At 32.4% G+C, this 23,014-nt stretch overlaps 1 protein-coding gene across 13 annotated transcripts in view; it reads left to right on the top strand.

Moving 5' to 3' along the window:
* The window catches only part of LOC105833865 (nesprin-1), a 138,787-nt gene that overhangs the window by 6,131 nt on the left and 109,642 nt on the right, over positions 1 to 23,014 (top strand). For 9 of the 13 annotated variants that reach the window (XM_036290846.1, XM_036290842.1, XM_036290841.1 and 6 more), the window contains exon 1: positions 9,696 to 11,164. In XM_036290846.1, coding sequence (XP_036146739.1) covers positions 10,444 to 11,164 — 721 coding nt within the window. In that variant the 5' untranslated portion in view covers positions 9,696 to 10,443. Of the gene's footprint in view, positions 1 to 2,825; positions 3,253 to 4,947; positions 5,177 to 9,678; positions 11,165 to 23,014 lie in introns of those variants that run through there. The other 4 variants (XM_036290847.1, XM_012675923.3, XM_012675921.3 and 1 more) reach the window with 4 other exon arrangements.

Here is a 23,014-nt window from a genome sequence, read left to right as displayed (position 1 = left end):
ATTGAATAATAAATCTAAAATATTGTCCTTAGCTTCAATTTCTGGCCATTATTTATTCTAACAGAATCAAGGTTTCTAAATAAAAATATAAGTAAGTGTAGTGAAATAATAATTGGGATAAGATCACAATATATAACACAATTAAAATCAAGAAAAGATCGATAACCGATCATAGCAGAATCTTAATGTTCAAATAATATTTTTTATGTAATTTTATATACATTTTTTAATTTTTTGCACTTTCAGTCTTGAAACGTAGCTCCTAAAGCTTAAGGTAGAATAGTAATATTACATTTATAATCAATTTAATAATATTGGTGCTAACAAGTATCTTTGAGATTTTCCTCTCCACAAAATATGAATATATTATTTTTCTTAAATAGTTTTACTCAATAACATTATCTTGAAATTATTTATAGTAAATTCGATCGTCTTACACTGGCACTGAACTCGTATTGTATTAAAACTAAACCATACGAGTGCAACATTAAGTCCAAAATAAAGGAACAGATGATGTCAATCAAACGCGTTGCACTACAAAAATTTGCACTCAATTACACTAATGCAGGCGAATTCGCTATTAGATAAAACAATGTATAATTTTATTTTTTATTTAAATTAAAAATAAAATTATTCTTATTTAAGATTTTACATGTTTTAGTTCATGTCTTTATATAAATAATTTTAAGTTGTTTTTAAACGAGGGCAACACACGCTAGTTACATTTAAAAGTGGACACAATGAAAATCCAGTTATATCATCGAATTGGCGCATCGTGATTTCTGTTTATTATATGTATATCGTCCCCGTTATTCGTTCTCTCGCGTGTCCGCATTCTCTCTGACATTTCGACAATTATACGCGAATACCTTCTTTCCGCATTAGTGTGCAGGAGTTCATAGGTACGTAGGACGATACTCACCTATTTCGAGAAACTTTTGGCCGTGCGCCATGTCGAATAGCCGACGTTATTATGTGACCCAGAGTTCACTTAAGTATCTTAAAGTTCACCCGTGGACTTTTGTTTTCCTAAAAACGTTCACTGTCAATCAGACGTCAGATTGTGTCGCATTTCAAATTGCTTGTAACGTTGTAACCAATGGACCGGTATTCAGCGATTTTTCTCCCATACGGCACTGAAACTTGATCACATCCGAAATAGTTTAAATTGAAACAATTAATAATTACCTGTATTTTTAATTCCTTTAAAATTAAATCAATTAACATTAAGATTATTTTGATAGATTTATTAAATTATCGTGTAAATACGAAACGTTGCAATATTTTTATTTACTATAAATGTTATGTCTAGATAGGATTAGCAATATGCAGATATAAGCGACTAAAAATGTATGATAAACACAATATACATTTAGAGTTAGGATACATCCAACATAATTCTAACATTGAGAGGAACATATACATATATTTAGACGGGGTCTAGCTATGCGAATTTTTTTTAAGAAAGAAAGAAAGAGCTAGGAAAAAGGAAATAGAAGTCGTAAAAGTTATTTGATTACCGAGATCATACTTTTCTTTATTTGACATTTAAATTTTAATTGCAAAATTATTAAAAATGGTGTTGCTACTAAAATCATTCCGATTAAGATAACAATGATGTTTTAATAACACTTTAATGACGTTAGAGAAGTTATTAGGATGTTACAGAAACACCGTTTGACGTCACCTTTATTTTTAAAACGCGTGACCATTCGAAGATGACTCAACTCGTCAACTTGTAATTTCATACACTTTTTTAGACACTAAAAACTAATTTTTAATACGGTCTATTATTCAATTAATTATTATACTAAAATCTAGGACGTTCAATTTTTTTCGCAGCCAAAGAAAACGAATTTTATTGACTCATTATTATTGACTTTGATCAACAGCCATTTTATTCAAACGCTGTATTTATAAAAAACGACTATATCAAAGTTTACGTTACAACGTTATAATGTTTGTATTATTTTGCTTCTTTTAATAAGTTCTGTGAAACCAGCAGTGGTCATCATAAATATGATTTTTAAAATACATGATTTATAAAAATTTGAATAACGCTCACAACGCTATTTTATATTGTTTTTTAGGCCTTATTTTGTGACTCGCATAAATATATAGAAGTAATGAAACTAATTGCCTGGATGCAGGCTAAAATATATTTTACTTTACATATGTATAAAATATAATTTTTTAGAGAAAAGTTGATTAGAAATGAAAATCCTTGTCAGTAATAAATTTCTATCAAATGTAAGTTTTTGATTTATATATGTATAATATATATAAAATATAATATATATGAAATAAATTCCCAAATAACTTATATGTCCAAGCAATTACTTTCGCATCGGTATATAAGATTATTTTATTTGTTTAATTATATTCTGCCACAATTTTACTATTTTCTAAATACATTTTCTAGCTCAAGCGAAAATAGATAAAGATAGAGATAAAATAGAATAGAATTGGAACTTTGTTGTAGTTTCATTAAAATACATCTTGTAATCTAATTTAGTTAATAACAGACCAGTGAAACTTCCTTGTTTGAACGCAAGCTTGCTTTGATAAAAATGTGTGACTAACTTTCCATTTTCAATCGCAATTTCACTAAACCAATTAAAATATTGGTTTGTTGCCTAAAGTAAACTCTCAATTACTTATATTTGAACAATTAGTTTCGTGACTACATATTCCGTACAGCACATACTATTTGGCCAACAATTAGCCAATATTGGGCCAATATTGAGCCAATAAATTGTGCTACTAGGGCTCTTCGTAAGCGTTCAGAAAATTAAGATCCAACTGAATCGCTGTTTACCTCACAGCGATGCTAGCCTATAAGCGAGGCGAAGCGGCGAGCAGTTGAAGCGGTCCGAAATGTCGCAACAGCATCCGTCAAGACCGCCCGGAGGAGGCCACGTGCCTCCGGGTGGCTGGTCGGGACGATCCAGCGCGCCGAGGGCTCCGAGCCCCTTCAGACCCGCTTCGCCGTACACGCCCTCGTCGTCGCCGCATCCGCATGGACGGATCCAGCGCGGGCCTCCGACACCGGTTCATCCCATGTCACCGCTCGTCTATCCCGGGTTAATGATGCATCCGATGAGCCCGGTGCCGATCGGCATGCCAATCTCACCCGGGATGTCGCCCGTCTTCGGCTGTCCGACTTCCGGTTACATCCAGTGCCCAAGGCCACGATGGCCTTCGCCGATTCCAACGGGCACTCAAGCACCAAGGCCGTTCATACCGATGCAGGTATGTACGTATACTTGGAGCATGAAGAATGACAGATCGATAGTAATGTGTCGTCGATGTATGTTTGTTCACGTCGCGTGTTACAGTACCTACTTGTCTGATTGTTTAGACTCGAGAGAGTTTAATATTCAATATAACGTAAATAAGTTATCACGTATGTCAATGCGAATAATGCATCTAAATTTACTATTCATTAACAGATCTGAAAGTAAAGAAATACAATTTGAAGTAATTCATAATAATTAAAATAAAATCATTTTAGTTTTAAAGGATTTCTTCTGTTTTCTCTTTTAAAAGAATGTAACTTTATATAAGACAAAAACTTAATGAAAAAATAACTAAACTTTAGTTATTCTTAACAAAAATTCTTAGCATAAACGATATCAAATTAAAACTGATATATTTAGTTAACATAACAATCATTGTTTTATACTTAAACAGAAAATTATATTTTTATTTAATTTTGCAGATAAAGTTGCTAAGTCCATATCGGTCGCTCATACGAACATATCAATGTTTTTTATTTAATATAACCAATACTTAATTATAAAAATATGAAATAAATCATAAATAAGCAATATAGACAAAAATTTAACAGCCTTATTGTGTTGTACTTTTTGTGTGCTACTAATATATAAAAAATCAGACATAATTAACGTTAATTTTTGGTAAATTTATACGGCTAATAATCATGCAATTTTATGCTAAATTTTAATATTTTATTAAAGAAGATTTGTTATAGAATATTTCACATTTATTGTATATATACATATATATATGTTTGCAATTATTATAAAGGTTGAATTATTTTTTTATAAAATTGTATATAAAATTTTTTATAAAATTGCAATATTTTTATAAAATTGATCAACTTTCTAAATCATATAATTTCAAATTTTATTATAATAATTGATATTATTAATTAAGATTGATGAATGATAATAATAAAAATAATAATTGAGTAAAACATAAATAAAAATATGTCAATTGTCGAAATAAATTTAAGTCGAGTTTTATTTCAATATTTCTATCTTTTCATTCTTGTTATTTATTTATTATTAAATATTTGACTATTTCTCAAAATAAACTATTAATAAAATAAGTATCAGTTACTAATTTTCCTTGTATTTCTAATTATTTTAATGTATAAAATTAATACTCTTAAAAGCGATCTAGAAGATTTACAGGTTGCCTTTTGTAGATTATAACAAAAAATTAATTTATTATTAGGTATTTGGTACTTGACAGATCAAGCTACAATTTTCAATGTCTATTTGCAGATACAAATCAGTATCTAATGGGAATTAAAATTAAAAGTAACTTAAATGGTACACATCTGGTAGCTTTCTCTTCCATATTTTTATCATTTCTAAAGAATTCAATAAAATTAATTAAATTTTAGCAAAACACTATATTTTTATGTTAACATTATAATAATCGTTTAAACAAAACAATATAATTATTTTGATAATAATAATATTAATTATTGGTTTAAAGATAACGTTATTTTATTTTATTTCTCATATAAGCAAGTTTGTTTAACATTATGTAATTTTACTTCAATATTTATTTTGAAAATAAAGATATTATCGAAACAAAGATATCATTATCTTTTTGTGTATATAGAAGTAAATTGTAAAATACAAAGAAACGCGAGATATTAAGACAATAAACGTTTTCCTCCCCAACTTGCAGAGTACTTTCAGAAGCGATTCAGCATCACCGGCACCATGCGCGCCGCCGGAATATCTGATAGCGCCCTACAGAGCCGGGGATTACGAATACATCGGGGTGCCCTTAGATCATACGCAGACGGACGAGGAGAGCAGCGGCCCCAGCACAGCAGAGATCATCGCCAGTCAGAGTCAAGATTACGTGGACGAAAAGCTCGCCGAGTACCAAGCTACCATCCAGCTGTTGCAGGGTGAGTTTTGCGAAGCCTAGGGGATCGATTCGTTTTCGCGATGGAATCGTATCGGTCACGTTACGGGGCGCCCAATGTACTATCATTAAACCCTCACTCATTCTCCTATAAAACCCTTAATTACAGCCTATCTCCCGCCTCAAATCGCGAAGCGATTTGTTGTTGCGCACGCAAATTTTGGCCGTGGGGGATATAAAAGTGCTGAGATTGTGTATCATGTCTGTACGCGTGTCTCATAAGGAAGCCGTAACATTTTCGTAGATTTTTCACTATGGAAACACCATGAAGGAGGAATTTATATCATCCATAATTCTCCTGCGTTTCGTCGATGGAACTAGTTTTGCGAAAATTGATATATTGAATTCCGTGCGAATAAAACACGTGGGGTTTCTCGATATTTTGGAAATCATAAAATCGACATAATTAGAAATAAGATTAAAGTTATTAAATAATTTATTTTCTTAATAATATATTTTATAACGTGGAAGTTGACCTTTAAGAAATTATTGAAAAAATGCTTTAATATAATAAATATAATTTAGAGTGCCGTTTCCTGTATTTAAATAAATGTTAGCAATTGTAAAATAAACTTACGAAATTTTTTCGATCATGGAAATGATATTAATTTACATTAATATCATTTCCTTTAATACATAAATATATTTATTTAATAATACAACATTTTTTAAGTGTCTGTCTTACTTGTCACTTTTGGAAAACACGCGTGTGTACAGAATTTAAGGAAATAAGGTTTGCAGAGCTAAGTTCGTTACCTGCGGATGCTCACGCAGTGCGTTCGCAGGATTGTAATTGGTCTGTGCTTCTTGCGCAACGTGCGTCTCGCATACCCGTCGAATTGAACTGTGATGCAAGGGAAAATAGGATAGAATTTGCGGAGACGTGAACGAGTTATAAATAGACGTGACGAACACCTGCCGCGCCGTTCGCAATCGTTACGTTCGCTTTTCCTGTCAGAGACACCTCGCCGTCGGCCCCGTCGGATGAATCACCTGCCCTGATAAAATGATAGCACGACGATTAAAAAACCATTCTCGATTCATGCATACCAAATATCCTCAAAATTCGCGCACCGATCGGATTATATAGTCCTTGATGCTCCTTATAGTAACATAATACATTGGCTAATATTGGCTAAACATTGATTATATTATATTGGCCAATGTTTTTCCAATGTAACGCCAATATTGGTCATAAAATATTGGTTCCAAATTAGAATGCAATTAATGTCCAATATGAAAAACGGATTGCTTCAACATTGGCCCAATATGGAACCAATATTGAACCAATATTGCTGCTTAGATAAATTGGCTAAATAAGGTAAAGCGTCTGCCGATTAATATCGGACCAATATTGAGAATATCGTTTTTTTCATTACCCCTCAATATTGCGCCAATGTTTTGTGCTACTATGGATGTAACTTGACCATCGTCAAGTTTCTTTGATGATGATATATTTTACGAAATATTTAACGAAAGAAATTTATTTTACAAAACGAGAAGAAGTTTACATTGTATACCGTTGCTAATAATCATCATTGGTATTAATATTTAGCCAGGCTTATTAGCCCACGTTTTTGTTATTGATTTAACAAAAAAATTATTTTCGAAGAGTTATCTCTTCAACATGGGAATAATCGAGGTTTCGCGAAGTTTGCTATTTAAATTCTCTACACTCAAGTTTCGAAATTTTGACGGAATGATGTCAATTAGAAATTGGGTATTAATAGACCGTAACACGCTCGTTAAAATTTGTAGCGCGCTTGTGTGTGCGCTTCATCTGTACTTAATAAATCTCGCGCGCTTGTGCGACCCGGGGAGATAAACGTGTATAAAATTGACATCTCGTCGGCCGATTAAATTCGTTGCCAGATAACTCGATTTGCTGGTTGACGATTATCGCTGGATGATGATCGCATGCTTGATTAAGATGCTTCGTAATTGCCGGGGACTGCTTTTGCTGCAGATTGCAACGTGTCAGAAACGTTGCTCGCGCGAATGGAGCCGATGAGTAGTTCGTGACATTAATGATCGTATTAAGGAAATCGCACCATTACGCGATTAGCAAGAAAGGATTACTTGCTAGAAGCAGCATGACTATGGACAATTTGCATGGTAATTCTTTTGATCTGCAAAATGATCAAACGATTGAATAACGTTTGCCGATACGCACTTGGTTGCCTGTAATTTGATGCGTGTGATGTAACTTGATTTATTTCCATGTTTACATTATACATATTAATATATATTCTTTGACAAAAAAAAAGTTATGTAAGAGCTTAGACCGTTGAAACTTGAACTGTTATCACTTCGTAAAAAGAAATTGTACAATAATTTTCCAAAGGGAAAAAATTACTTTAAATATGTTTTTATTTCCAAAAACATACATTAAAATATGCAGTAAAACATACACCTAATGCACGGTTGGAGAGTAACTTGTTAAAAGATTAAATGTTAAATAATAAAAATAAAGATCAGATTGCCTATTCGGTCTGCAGCAGATCTTCGTGCTGAATATAATTTTTCTATAAATTTAAGCTAAAAAAGAATTCTCCAAAGATTTATGAAATGTTTTGGTGCACTGTAAAAGACATTTTTGATTTTTAAGATCTTTAATCTTTTTTATTGCGCCGCCAAACATAAAACAATTTTAGTTTTACTGCAGTTTTATCTTTGACACCGAAATTTATTTCACTATATTTTAGTAAGAATTAGTAAATAAGACTCTAAGGAAAACAACTGAAGCCCTTAATGAGCTTCTGTCGCCTTTTTCTTGTAATAATTCTTTCAACTTAACGTTATTTTTTAAAATCATAATGTTTTGAAAGATAGTCTCGGAAAAGCTGTAGAATACAATTTTAAAACTAATTATCCGGAGGATACAAAATGTATTTTATGTTTATAAATTTATAAAATATTAGTAAAGAGAGAAAAGTTAATTGAAAGTGAAAAACTTGCCAGTTACTAAAGCATTTCCATTAAAAGTATGCTTTTAATAGCATAAAATAAAAATTCCTAATATTTTATGTGTCCAGACAATTAATTTCAAGACTGTATTCTTTTGTTTATTTAATACTAATCTAACACAATTTCATCATCTTTTACATACTTTTCAGACTTAATTAAAAATAAAAATAGAAATAAATAGAGATAAAGTATAATTGGCATTTTATTGCAGTTATATTTAAATACAGGTCAGGGAATATTTTTAGTTTGAATGCAAGTCTGCTTTTGAGGAAAATATTACTGGCAAAGATTCATTTCTAATCGAGTTAAATTTTCACTATAAAAAATTGTATTTTAAATAAGATATATAATACTATGTTTTTAAAAAAGTAAAATTGTAGTATAAAATAAATTCCTAATATCTTGTGTGTGTGTGTGTGTGTGTGTGTGTGTGTGTGTGTGTGTGTGTGTGTCTGGATAATTAGTTTTGTAACTGTTATTCAAAGAAAGACTTCTACGTATCTTTTGCACATAAAGAACTTTTTATTCTTTACAATTCTACAATATAGAACCAAAGGGTTCATCGATCTGTTGTTAAAATTAGATTGAAAGCCGCATTTAAATAATAAACTTGTAACAAAGCGTTGATTCTGCCTTATCTCTATTTCTATTTTTAGAGTTTCTTATTCCCAGTATTATAGAGAATAAGAACCTCTTTGATGTACAAAATACGTAAAAGTCTTTCTTTGAATAATAGCTATGAAACTGATTATTTAGATACAGAATATGGGAAGATTTTATTTTATATGCAACAAATTCACCAAATGTAATAATTTTTTTAACGGAAACTCGATTAGAAGTGAAAATCCTTACTAGTAATGTATTTCCATTAAAAATAATTTATTTGCATAATTTAATTGCATCCCTAAAAGGCTGCATAATCCCCCCTACTCCAACCTTATTAGGACCCTTACGTAATTGAACATATCCTAAAATCTTACGTTCTAATAAAGTCAAAAAAGCAACTCCAATCAAAACAAATTTATGTTTGAACGATTCACTGGCTTGTCATTAATAAAATTAAATTGAAAGAAATAAAATTGTAATAAAGCAGCATCGCGATTTTACTTTGTCTTAATTTCTATCTTTACATAATTAAATCTGAAAGTGTGTATACACGGAGGGAGTTTTCTCTTAAAACTTACCCTCAAAATTTGATAATTGTAGGACAATGTGTGGCCTCGAGGAATTTTATTATACTTTTTAGTAAAATTTACTAAAAGTATATTAAATTTTACTAAAAAGTATAATAAAATTTTTCTAGATTACACATTATCCTACATTACTAGATTTTGAGGATAAATTTTAAGAGAAAATTCTCTCCGTATAGAATCTGTACTTTACACCAAATCATACATGCCACAACGCAATCCAGTTTCATAACCGTATAATCATCGATTAATTCGAGTCCGGAGTTTCCCCTCGTGAGAGAGGCAGCAGCTGAGGAGACGGTCGACGAGCTAGTCGACCTGCCGGCTGGCATCGCAGGTAGACCGTTGCGGTGCCAAGGGCCGCAATAAAGACAGCATAAGGAGGCTAAGCGAAACGGTTAAAAGTAAAAGGGCCTTCGGGACCGTTCCTCTGGCCCAGGGGGAGTCCCACCTTGGAAGGGACGTCCGTTCGCGTGGCCGAAGGTTTCGACTTCGGTACCCGGCGTCGCCCGCGTTGTCCCGTGTCGCGTCGCGTCGCGTCATCGTCGGCGGGCAAGTGGGAATGGCGGTGGTACGAGGTGGAGGAGATCGACGAAGAAGGAGGCCTCGACGGGCCGGTAGTATCGAACCGGCGCCCGTCGCGCACGGCCATGTACCGCGTACATTCCTTATACGTACATTCCATGCGCGCGCCACCGACGCGAGGTATACGTGCGAGGTGCGCACTACGCTGTCATGGGTGCTGACAGAAAATCAGCCGGAAGTACACACCGCAGGCAGGGTTGCAGTCTGCCGATTTGACTGACGGGACGGCCGGGCGTATAGGCGCGCGTCTCTAACTGCTCGCACACGCCTGACAGATCATTGAAAAACAGAGCAGGTGGACGCGAATGCGGCATACGCAGCCCAGTGTATGGGGTGTGGTGTCGGGAGAACAGGTGTTGGGGAGTTTCTCTGGTGTATAGAGTTAGGACGAGAAAAGGGGAAGGAAGGGGACCCAGGCTGGACGTGCGGACTCGATGAGCGAGACGTGCCGGCTGGCGATTTCTCGCGCGAGAAGTAAACGATGGAGTAGAGGGAAGTAAAAAGGAGTATGTCGCGGACGACACCACCCGGTGGCGGTAGTCCGACCCCACCGAGGGTAGACAGCCCCGGCGGCGGCGGCGCCGACGGTGGCGGCGGCCCGAGAACGCCACGTGGTAGCCGGCTGCGGGACCGGGTGAGCTTTTTCGAACAGGTCTGGTCGGCCGGACGTAGTCCCAGCGCCGAGGACCTCCAGGAAGACCCGGACGCGCGCCGGTTGTCCTTCCGGTCGCCGACGCATCGGCGACCGTCCTCCAGGGCGAGCGATTCTTCGTTCGAGGAGAGCTTCGAGCGTTTGGTGGAGGAGGGCGAGCTGAACGGCGCCAAGGTCGTGAAGTTTGAGAAGATCACCGTGAGAAAGAGCGTACGTGCGATCAGCTCGAGCAACGGCGACACCACCGTTCTTCAGCAACGTGCCTTGACGGAGGCGAGCAGGACCCCCAGCGAGGAGCACATCCTCGAGGATTCGGCCTATCAGAGCCACAGCCACGGCGTGCAGAGCCACGGCAGCAAATCCAGCTCGATCACCTCTTTCACGAGGTTCCCGTCGGAAGAGAGTCTGTCCCAGAGGAGATCGAGCAGTCCCCGAGTTCAACAGTTGGGCCCGGACGAACGGCCGGCCTCGGAGTGGTACGCCGAGTATCGCAGTCAGAGCTTCCAGAATGTCGCCACGAGAATCGAGCACGTGCGCAGCAGAAGCGAGTACGACGCGCACATCGCCGAGATCAAAGGTACAGGTGTCAATTGACTTGACAGTTAAGAATCACTGGGCTGCTCTCGATTCCCTTGTCGTCCGCTTCTCTCGTCGTCGTCTCGGTACTTCCGTTCACCGCCGGGCGGCGAAACTCACTCGCGTCAAATACAGTTTCTCGCATACTAGTATTTTCAATAAAATACTCCAGTACTAGTGTTTACAATAAAACACTCAAGTACTACTATTCACAGTAAAATACAGTTTAGAAAGAGTTGTTGATACGCTGAGAAAAAAGTTAATTAACTTGGATGAATTTTCCAACTTGATTATATTTCTTCAGTTTACACACACATACACACGTACACATACACACAAACGCACACACACAAATATTCAGGTATTTCAGTTAAATGCATAATTACTTGAACTTCAGAGAAGATTCTGAAGTTCAACTGAAGTTAGCTTAAATAGAGGAAGGAGCTAATACCAGGATGTAACCGCGCTAAAAGTATGATCTTTTTTGGAATTTTTTTTCAAGAACACTATGACATATCGATTCTAATTTTTCACACACTTATTAATACACAGGTCAAGATATGAAAAAAATTTTTTACAGCAACGTTTTACTCCAAAATTCCAAGAAATTAGCTGAGAGGCGCAGCGTTGGAAAAATGAGATGATCAAATGGTTGACACGATATCTCAGGAACCAATAGCCTCAAATAAAAAACCAAATTTTTTCTTAAAGTTTATTTGGGTGGCTATCGTAAACTAGAATTATTGAAAAGTTTGGAAAATTCGCGAGTTGACACGTATTTTTAGAAAAAGATGCAAAAAAAGTTTTTTTTTCACTCAAAAAAGTTGGATAAAAAATTTTATCTTTAGTGAAACCGGTTTATTCTAGTTTAGGTGATAGCGAGTCAATCTACGAATACAACGCCGCAAGAATTTTTTTAATCAATCGATTTGATTAGTTTTCTCGAAATCATGTCAACCGCCTAAAAAACGTTTCGAAAAAAACGCATTTAAAGTTTTTTCAAAATAAAATAATGATAATTAAATTATTCACCTTTAATCAGCAATTTCTGGTTCGTAAAGTGAGTCTCATTGTTGTTTTGAGTGTTCCTTCCTAAACAGCGCTTTAATAATTTATCTTCATCTCTTAATAATTCTTAATAATAACCTGCGCTTTGAGCGACTTTTGATCGTAGAATCGTTAATTTTTTGAATTTTTTTCTGAAATTTTGACAGTGTATTCTTGAAACAATCAAAATATGTAATAAAAGATTTTTTGACAATTTTACAGAAGAATGTACTCTTGAGGTGGCACTGATCCCTTATTTTTTGAAAACTAAATACTACACTGTAACTATTAAAAACATGATCTGCTTAGATAATTAAAAAAGTAGAAACTCACAGTTTATTATTTATGTTGCTTTCTATGTAAAATCTGCTAAAAACAAATTTCGTCAAAATGAGAATTATATTTGCACGATATTCTCTTGCATGTTTCATGCTTTCAATAATAGTAAATACATTATTGATAATATTATCATAACTTTACATGTTTGTAACTTCTTAAAATTGTTTAGTTTATACTCTTTTCTTTTATATTTATCTCGCAGTACAGTTTTAAACATAAAGTCACTGTGTGTGTGCGTTAATTAAGACGTTTTCGTGAAATCTAAATAAAATTTAAACATTGCACTGTACGAATACTGATAAAAAGAGAATCTATTTAAATAATTAAATAATTAAAAACTCACAGTTTATATATTCATGGCTTTTTTTTATAAGAAGATTTATTAAAATGAATCTAATTTAATCTAATAACCTTTATACATAGTGACGCTACATGGTGTCTTGCGAAACAGCATAAGATTTGGGATAATCGACAAGACAATCGTTTTACGTCAGTGAAAGGCTTCTAGAAATTCTTACATACATTGACTTGTAAATACTTCGTATAAATAACTTGTATAATGAATGATTTGTATAAATGTTAACTTTTTGATCATATACAGGTTCCACACATTTTGTTAGATGCTCTTTTCGATATGTTGAAATTAAAAAAATATGAAACAGTATTACAAAAATTATAACATTTAAAAGAAGAACACTTTCTAGTTTATGTTCATGTTTTCACTTTTTTTTTTGAGATGTTTAAGAAGTATAGTCCAAAGACAAAATGATGTTCCAAATTTTGTGCCTTTCCTCTACTAAAAACAGTCGTGTGATCTGTTCTTTTCATAATATAATTTTAATTTAAATAAATTATTTATTTATATTTTTAAATCTTTATATTGCTTTTATTGAATATTCAAATCTAGTTTTTTTATTGTATAAATTTTGTTCCTTAACATATAAAAATATATTTCATTATTTAATTCACTAATTTTATTATTTAACTTACATAATTTTTTATAATTAATTCTTCCACTGCAGGATCTGAATTTTGTTATTATTGTTTATGTCAATTTCTTAAACGTTTATCTTCGATTATATTGCGAAAACATTAATTGTTACAAAATATGAAAGAGTATTTTAAAAATTATACTGAACGTTAAAAGACAGTTTCTAGTTTATATATATTTTTAAAAATTTATTTTTAACTTTTATTTAAAGAATATCATCCAAAAAAACAAAACAGTATATTATTATTGGTAATCTTTTTCTATACAAATATGCAAACTGAAGAAATTTAAATCAAATTAAAAAAATTAGTCAGAGCAACAATTTTTTCTCAATATTTAATAATTGCAATTATTGATCATCCGCACACTAATAGAAAAGATTATTTCTTCATCCAAAAAAATTTTTTGCTGATATAGACAGATTTCTTGATATCCAATCAAAATGTATATCTAATTTTTGTATTAGTTAAAATTTTGGATGTCACGTATAGAAATTGAAAATTCTGCTTCTATCAGCTCGATGGATTAAGTGCAATACACATACATATCACAGTATTTGCTAATTATTTATCTATTTCAGATAGATTTTACACACATATAATTTTTGTTGAAGTTGCAAGATCATTTTTTTGAGTATTTTAAATAAATTATTGGTACTATTCAAATAACTATTTTATATCAAACCGATAATATTTATTTTAAACAAGTAATATTCAATATCATTGGAAATATATAAATAATACTCACTTGTTTGATATAAAGTTTTTTAAATAGTACTAACATATTTATTTAAATCAAGTAATCTTTTCTATCAGTGCGACATATTTGATTAGAAGAGAAATCTCAGTGCGGAAATATATCTATCGCGTTGGCGACTCAATTGATCCCGATCGGCGATTTTATGCGCGTTGCGATATACTGATTTCGGCTGACAGCTATATTTTACAAACATTTTGCAAATTCTGCAATTCCCAAGGCATCCACGGAATCAAACTCGTTTACTTTTTTACTGTTAGGACCTTTAAATTCTCGAGTTTATCGAGCTTTGATCGCCGGTAAGCCGACACAGAGATAACAGCCGTGCGATATCTCTTTGGAAAGTCGAAAGCTTTTCAAACTTCTCCTAAAGATGATTTTTTTTTACATCCGCCGAACTGGATGTAGATCAAGCAATTTCCATAATAAAACAATCGTTTACGGGACTATTGCGTAACTTTGCCATTCATCGTGCGCCTCAACGGCGGAGCTGCGTAATATAAAACGTAATGCGGCTCCTACTAACGGCGCGCTGGAATAATAGTCAACGATGACGATCGCATAGGAACCTCGGTTCAAGGCTAGGCCTTTTATCTTAGTCCACATCTTTCATCCGTTCTCTCGTTCTCCCGCAGTTCTCTCTCACCAGCGATACGGAGGAGAAGCTTTCCGCAATGTCACGTAAACGGCAATCGAACGCAACCCTTTGAAACGCGGATGTTAAAAACACAAACAGAATTCAGTAGCAAATGGTCACAGTCAGCGAGCGAGACTCGGGGTTGACTTTGACACGTTTAAGTCACGCGCACTTCTGTCGTCGCGGTGGATCCTCCCGTCGGATGATGGATTAATCGTGCGCGCCGAAAATTTTGCGGAAAGGCGGAGAGCTCGCCGCGCGGGAGAGCATGTCGCGCCCACGCCGCCCGTTCGAAATAATATACACATACTCCGCGCGCGTGCGGCGAAAGGTTGATCCGTTCGTCACGTTAATGACAGCAGGAACGTGAACTTCTGCGGGCGGTGTTCACTCGCGTAGCGTGGTATTCTCGCACACCCGGTTCTCATAGTACTAGGCCACGTGCGCGTCCCCGCAACATGCGATCTCATTTTGCCTCATCGTTTATGTGAAACACCAATTATCAAGCAATTAAGAAACAATTATATGGGCAAATATAGAACCCAGCGGGACTAATGAAGAGTGATGTAACCGTACTAGGCCTCGGTTTTAAATAGTGAAAGTTACGCTTGCGACGAAGTCTTTCGCTCGAAACTTTTCGCGAGTCGGTTTTGTGACATCCGCAGAGAAAAATGAGTTTGGTAACAATTGTCAAATGTTGAGTAGGATAATATGAGTTGAGTTCTAGTTCAACGCTAATTTACAGATAAGAAAAGAAAAGAGAAACATACCTTGGAGAACAGTAGGGTGAAATTAAAATTGACAAGATTGAATTTAAGAATAATTATTATACATGGAAGGAATTTTTATTTTAAAAATTACCCTGAAAATTGTGGTAAATGTGAACCTCGAAGAATTTTACTATACATGTAACAAAATTTTTTTAAACTCTGCCAAATGTTATTAACATTTTAGAAAACTTTACTATACTTTTAAGAAAATTTATTAAAACTTTGCTAAATTTTATTAAAAGTATAATAAAATTCTTCAAGGTTTACGTTGTCTCACAATTACCACGATTAAGGGTAATTTTTAAGAGAAAATTCTCTCCGTATAGTAACAAACTTACGTGCAAAACGTCGTCAAATGAGTATAGCCAAGGGAGTGTACATCTTACCGCTACAACGGTGAAATTTAGACTGAGCACGAAGGAGAGAACAACAATAGCAAAGACATCGGTGGAAAACAAGTTGAGAGATATGCAAGTTTCGACTGTTACACCACTTTAATTATTCTATCGTAAATAGGATTTAAATTGTCGGTATCTTTTTGCAGATTGATGGAAGCAACTGTTTTTTTTTATGAAAAACATTTCTGCTATTTCCCTTTTTCTTCTATGTTTCTATGTTTTCTTCTTTTCTTTTCTTGTTTGTAAATTAGTATTGCACTGGAATTCAACTGTGTAACAAGCGATACAAAATAAGCGATTGATTCTACCTCACTCTAATTATCACTTAACAAGGACCAAAAGGATGGTCGAAACGTTGTGATTTATCAGAACATTGAATAAAACTTTGCCAGTTGGTTGACCTTATAAGAGCTTATACTTTAATTAAATATTTGGTTAATGTAACCAAAAATAATTTTACTTTTACAAAAATATAATAATGTGTTTTAATTTTGTTTTTAATATTAAATATTAATAATGATTTAAATAAATATTATTAAGTTTAGTTATACTTGCTAAACTTTAAGAAAGTGAAATTATATTTGAATATTTTAAATTATTAATTAATGTTATTTCACTCAACACTTGACAGCTATTATCAAATAGTTTTTTCACTTAGTAAGAATTAATTGATATTAAAATACTTAGTGTTGAATTAAAAGTTTTGGGAAAAAAAAAAAAAAAAAAAAAAATTCTTTTAAATATTTATTAAAGAACATTTAATAAGAATTAAAGGTCCTATTTGAAATTTGTTTTTACGCACATAAATCTATTTTTATTTCCAAAAATTAAACCGACAGAATCGGTAGCGCCAATCAGATACTGTTATCACTTATATCTTTCCGGGCATACGTTATGTCGCAACTTTTGTTTCATCACGATTGTATTTATCAGGTTATTTATTAATATCGTTTATCATTACACTTTAATATCGTGATATCATGTTATTGATCAATATACGAATATTTGACACGCTAGGCTTCAAATTAAATGCCAAACGGCACCTTCCCATAAAGACTCTTAGATATATTTGTACGTCTGATAAATCGCCCGAGTTATCGTATGAATGTCAAGGCCGCACTCGGTTATCTCTCATCTCAGGGCTGGCTTTTCGATTGGTGCGCGGAGCGCGTTAAAACAGTTTTACTGGTCAGACGCTAAGTAGGTCAACGGTTGACGATCAGACTTACTCAGATCGGATCGTTGTCGGAGAAGAGGGTTCTTTAATAATAACGTAATATGTTTTACATTAGGCTTGCAGTACATCAATAATAGAAATAGAGTCTTAGGTAATGTAATTTTCTAAATGCTTTTAAAGAACTATTTGTTTTCGGAATTTTAAATAATAAAATATACACGGAGAAAAAAATTATTAATTTGACTAAATTTTTTAACTTGATTAAATTTCTTCAGATAAAGTATTTACGCATTAAACTTAAATACATAAAATATTTGAACTTCAATACTTTAACTATTTATATATTTGACTGAAATACATAAATAGTTGAATTGAAAAATTTTAATTAAGTTGGAAAATTTAATTAAATTAACAACTTTTTTTCTCAGTGTACATATATGTGTCTGCATTTCTACATTTATTAGAGAAAAGTTGATAATATCGACATAGATCTCTAAAACGACTCTCCTTTATTTCTTGAAAATTAATTATTTACTTAATTAATTCATTTATGTTTTGTTAATGCTGATAAAAAATATGATCTATTTACATAATTAAAGAAGTAAAAATTAATATATTTATAAATTGTTTTTACAAATTTTCTATGAAATGTTAAAAGCTATTCAAAAGCAAAAATAAAATTTATACTTTCTCTCGCAAATTACATAATTTAAACAATAGTGAGTACATTATCATAACATCAGATAATTTTTCACATTTGTAATGTTCTAAAACTGTTTTATTTACATTTTTTTTTTCTCATTTTTTTCACAATTTAGCTTTAAACATAAAATTGGAATAAACTGTCACATTTGTTGATAAGACAGATTATAAAATAGTGAAAACTGTATAGAATAAAAGCACAGAATTATAAGATAAAACTATATATTAGTAACCTAATTTTTTTATGTTGCGTTACGTATACGTTGGGTGTTGCGGAGCATTTGTATAAATCGATAAAAATGTTTTATTGAAATAAAAACTTGTAAAAATTATTATATACATTAACTTGTGTTTTGTATATACAATGTTATATATAACTTATGTTAAAGGAAAGGAAGAGGAAAATGTAAGCATTATATACACGAAAAAAATTTGACGGTAAATTTTATAATAAAAATTGCTATGTACGATGATAGTATAGTTACGGACTATAAAAAGAACTTTCAGATAATTATACCACAAGTAGTGTGAATACTATAATATCGTAATTTTAAAACTATAATAAAAATCTTTATTATTATTTTCTTTGTCCGCGTTTACTATTTGCAATATTAATTTTTACTATAAAATTTTCTCCATGTGATGTCGATTTTGAGGTGATTCTGTCAGGTGCTCATTTTTTGCTTATCTTAAAACCAAAGAACTTAATTACTGCAAAATTCTAAACGATAAGAGAGATACTGTCCCAATTACTGCTGCTTTAAAGACATTTGTGTCAGCTGATATGCTTATTTCGTTTATTTTAATTTTTTAAATGTATAACATTCTTTTTAATTATTATTTCAGTGAAAACCTTAATATACACATAATATAAGAACAAAAAGTTTGAAAATTCGATCGATATTTAATTAATATAATAAAAAATAAGAACATCAATATTGAAACTATTATTGCCAATCAATGTCCTGATTACTGTCTCCTTCCCTATCACTGCCGCATATACCTTTCTATTTATCGTCTGTGTACCCAATATTGGCCATTAAATGTACCATTTATTGCTACCTTTATATAGTGATGGCACCTTGAAGGTGCCAGTAATTGGTACGTATAAATATTAATACATATAACGAGTCCTATTTATTGCCAGTAGTAAACCTTAAATGATTGTCCCTAATGCTGACATTTGAATAAATTAAAGTAAAAAAAGTAATCGATTACTTTTTTATGTTTATTTTATCAAAAATATCATTTAAGCATTATCATATAATTGTTTTAGTAGATGTAAAAGAGTAAAAATATCACGTTTCTTTGTACTTTTAAAACATAGTTTTGCTAGAATTTTAATTAGAAAATGATGGAGTCTATATTTTCATAATTTCTTTAATTATTTCATAAATGTAGGACATATCGACTGTATTATATTATTATGTTTATGTTTATATGAGAGTGTTAGTTTAACATCAGAACATTTTTAATACATAATGCTCTTATAGGTTTTATTCGAGTATTGCAATTGAAAAGAGCGGCAGTAATTAGGACACTGGCTGTAATTAGAATCATTATTTTAGTATAGAAATGGTTATATCATCTGATAGAAGATAGCTTTAGTTTGTATTCATGTTTTCAAAGTTTTATTTTTACCTTTGTTTAAGAAATCCAAAGGCAAAATGATATATCGGTCTTGGCGACCTTCATTTTTACATTACATTAATGTCTTGACAAAAAATGAATATTTCGCAGATTTTATGTATAGCAATGAATTTATTTCAAAACTTTAATTACCTAATTTTTATTTCTTGGCATTAACGGATTTCAACTTTTATAACGATGTTTATAGCGGCCATTAATTTGAATAGGACAGGATTTTAACAAAACGTTTAGTATATATAATAATCGCAGACTTGATCAAAAACATAATTGCAGCCAGTTTAATTATACCAATATCTATAGAAAGTTGAACAACTAATATAATTATACAACGTAAAGTTAAAAAACTGAGAAAGTAATAAATAAAAATTATATTACGAATATATTTAATATACATTGATTATATTGTTGTCATAACTCATCCTAAGAAAAAATAACGATTATTCATTAGAATATGTATTCTAGTAACAATTATCGAGCGACTATTCTCTCGCGGATAAAGTATATTTGTCATATCGATCTCCGTAAATGACATGATGCATATATAAATAAAAATGAATCGTACTACACATTGTCATTCTTCATTACATAAAAAAAGACTTCTTTCCTCGTTTCTCGTCAGCAGTAAATCAGTTTACTAAACGTAAAAACTTTTAATTCTTAATTTCCATCCTATGCTTGCATGCCCGATAAAGTGTCTCTTTAAGATGATCGTACCACGAAACAAACGCGTTTATTCTTCGTTGCTGAATCATAAGCGCACAGTGAATCATGAGACGCAGCATTCTAATTTACGAAAATATTTTCGCGCTCGTATCTACGACGTGCCGAATAATGCAAGCGTAACGAATGTTAAAACGTGATATACACATTTCGTCGTATCACCCTAATTATAATTATTCCTAAACATTTAACTCGAAATGAACATTTATATCATGGTTCTCTTTTTCCTTCGAACGCTCGTGCGCCCCGACTGTTGCTTATTTAACAAGCCACCGCAATATGCATAATGTATCGTCGCATTCTAATGACATTCTAATATTCGATTTTATGAAAATGCGGCGAAAAGAATAACATACCCATAAGTTGTAAGAATCGATTGATCATTTCTCTTTCTCTCTCTTTCTCTCATAATTTATCCCGTCACATGTCCGAAGAGACGTCGTCTGACCTCATCCTCGAGAACTTGTCCCACTTTACTGGTTCTCATTCCTCCTCTCCCTTGGAAACCGGACATCTCGAATGCTGCCGTCTTGCACGGCTGTCGTAATATTGTTCGGCGACCGTAAACACACTCGCGAGATTATTCTATTCCTTCGTTACGTCTACTTGCGTAACGAAGAAGATTAGGGTATTGCTGGCGCAAAACCAGTCTCCCTGCGTCCCACGAATATAAATAACAAATGTTTGAATTTTTGCCTTACAATTTTCAATTAAATTGGAAAGAAAATAAACAATCCGTCAGCGACATGTGTTATAAGATGCTTGAAGATGATTACGTTGCAAAGGGATTTAAAATAAAACAAATATGTAATAATTAAGGATGAATGTATGGGCGTACCTAGCGGTGTTTAAAGGTCTTAAATCCTCATAAAAGCAATTAATTTATTTTTAATTAAAAATACAACTTTATTTAATACTCTGAAAAATTTTTTATTTTTATAAGAAATATTCTTTTTTATTCTTTAGGTTCTTTAATCTTATTGAATAATCTTCTTTGCTTTATTCCTCCTTTTTTAAATTTAATATTAATTTGATATGACGTTTTAATAATATTTAAGAATGTTTAGCATATAGAAAGCCTTTCTATATCTTTCATTTCTGAATTCTTTGAGAAAGTTGTATTTTTCAAAAATACTTTTTTTTCCTAGAAAACTGATCATGAATATTATACGTAAAAATAATAACAAGATAGCAACAAGATAGCAATATCAAGGAACTATATATTTTGTTTTTAATACCTGTATTTTCCATATTCTTCTTTCAGAAAAAAATTACAAAACTTATATTCTCATTTAAAATCAAAAACGAAAAAACATTTTAAGTTCTAAGATATTCAAGAAAGCAATTTATTAATGAAATTGCCATTTATATGATTACAGAATTGATTTCTCTTTTTCGAAAAATCCTTGATATGTCTACAGTTGTATATATTACATCTTCAAACATTAATATAAAATTTAATAGATGATTATTACGTCTGAATATCTGTACAAAATTTCAGTGCAATCTCTTATTTGTTTAATTTTTTGTTTATCTTTGATTCTTATGTTACAAATAAGTATTATAAAATCGCATTTTGTAGTATTTATTAGCAAATTTGATGAGAAAGTAAAACTTTACTAAATATTCGTGCAAAATTTTATTTGAACCTATTTAACTCGTTTAAAGTTACTTTTTAATGTTGGCCATTCTTTAAATTATTACACATAAAAATTGCAACTTTTATTTTTCTTAAGTTTTGATTACATTTTTCAAAAGTGTGAGTCTTATCTTATCTGCACGGAAAGATTTCTTTAGATTTAAAATTTATTAAAAACAATGACATAATGCGATGACATATATGTTTTGGAATAGTTCAATAAAATCGTTTATTTTAAAACTGTCCATTAAAATAAATACGATTATTTAATTATTCATTAATAATTCTGTTTAATTTATTACTACTTTTTTAGTCAATAAAGATAATATTTTGTATAATTATAATGTTTGAATAAAATAAAATAAATAAATCCAACAAATTAAGAAAAAAAAATTCAAAGAAATCGTTCTGTCTGCGTGGATTCCAACTTTTTGCAAATTGGTTGCAATTCAATGGAGAAGTTTATTCATTATATGATTAATACAGTTTGAACATTTTCTGCTTTCAAGTCTTGATTTATGAGATTAGTTCACATTATGTGTTTTGTAAGAAAGTTATAATAAGTTGTAGTGTTATCCTTCCTCTACCAATAATAAAAAAAAAAAAAAAAACCATTTAAACAGACACAAAATACAAATTCTAGAGGATATTTAGAAAAAACCAGAAGCACTTCAGGGACACAAAGTTCGATCCGGGGATTGTCCTCGGAAAATGAGGACGTCTGATAACCTTATTTTGACTGATATTATACAGCCGGAACATCTTTAAGTGCTACAATATGGCGCTCATTTTCTTCGGTGTGCATTAGCTCTTTTCCAATTTATTTGCACGACAAGGAAATTCACGAGTTCTCTATGTCCTAACGTTTAAGATGAATCTATGCGTTCGGCTAACGTGTTGGTCGGTGGCTATCCGTGATACGTCCAGGTTCACGAAACGGCACGCGACTGTCTCTGGTTGCTTTAAACGGTCAACATCTATTTATGTTTTCTTCCTCGCGCGCGACCGGTTGAACCATCACGACA

This window comes from Monomorium pharaonis, chromosome 8 (assembly GCF_013373865.1).
Source record: "Monomorium pharaonis isolate MP-MQ-018 chromosome 8, ASM1337386v2, whole genome shotgun sequence".
NCBI classification, from domain to species: Eukaryota; Metazoa; Arthropoda; class Insecta; order Hymenoptera; family Formicidae; genus Monomorium; species Monomorium pharaonis.
This window is presented reverse-complemented; position numbering and strand designations above follow the sequence as displayed.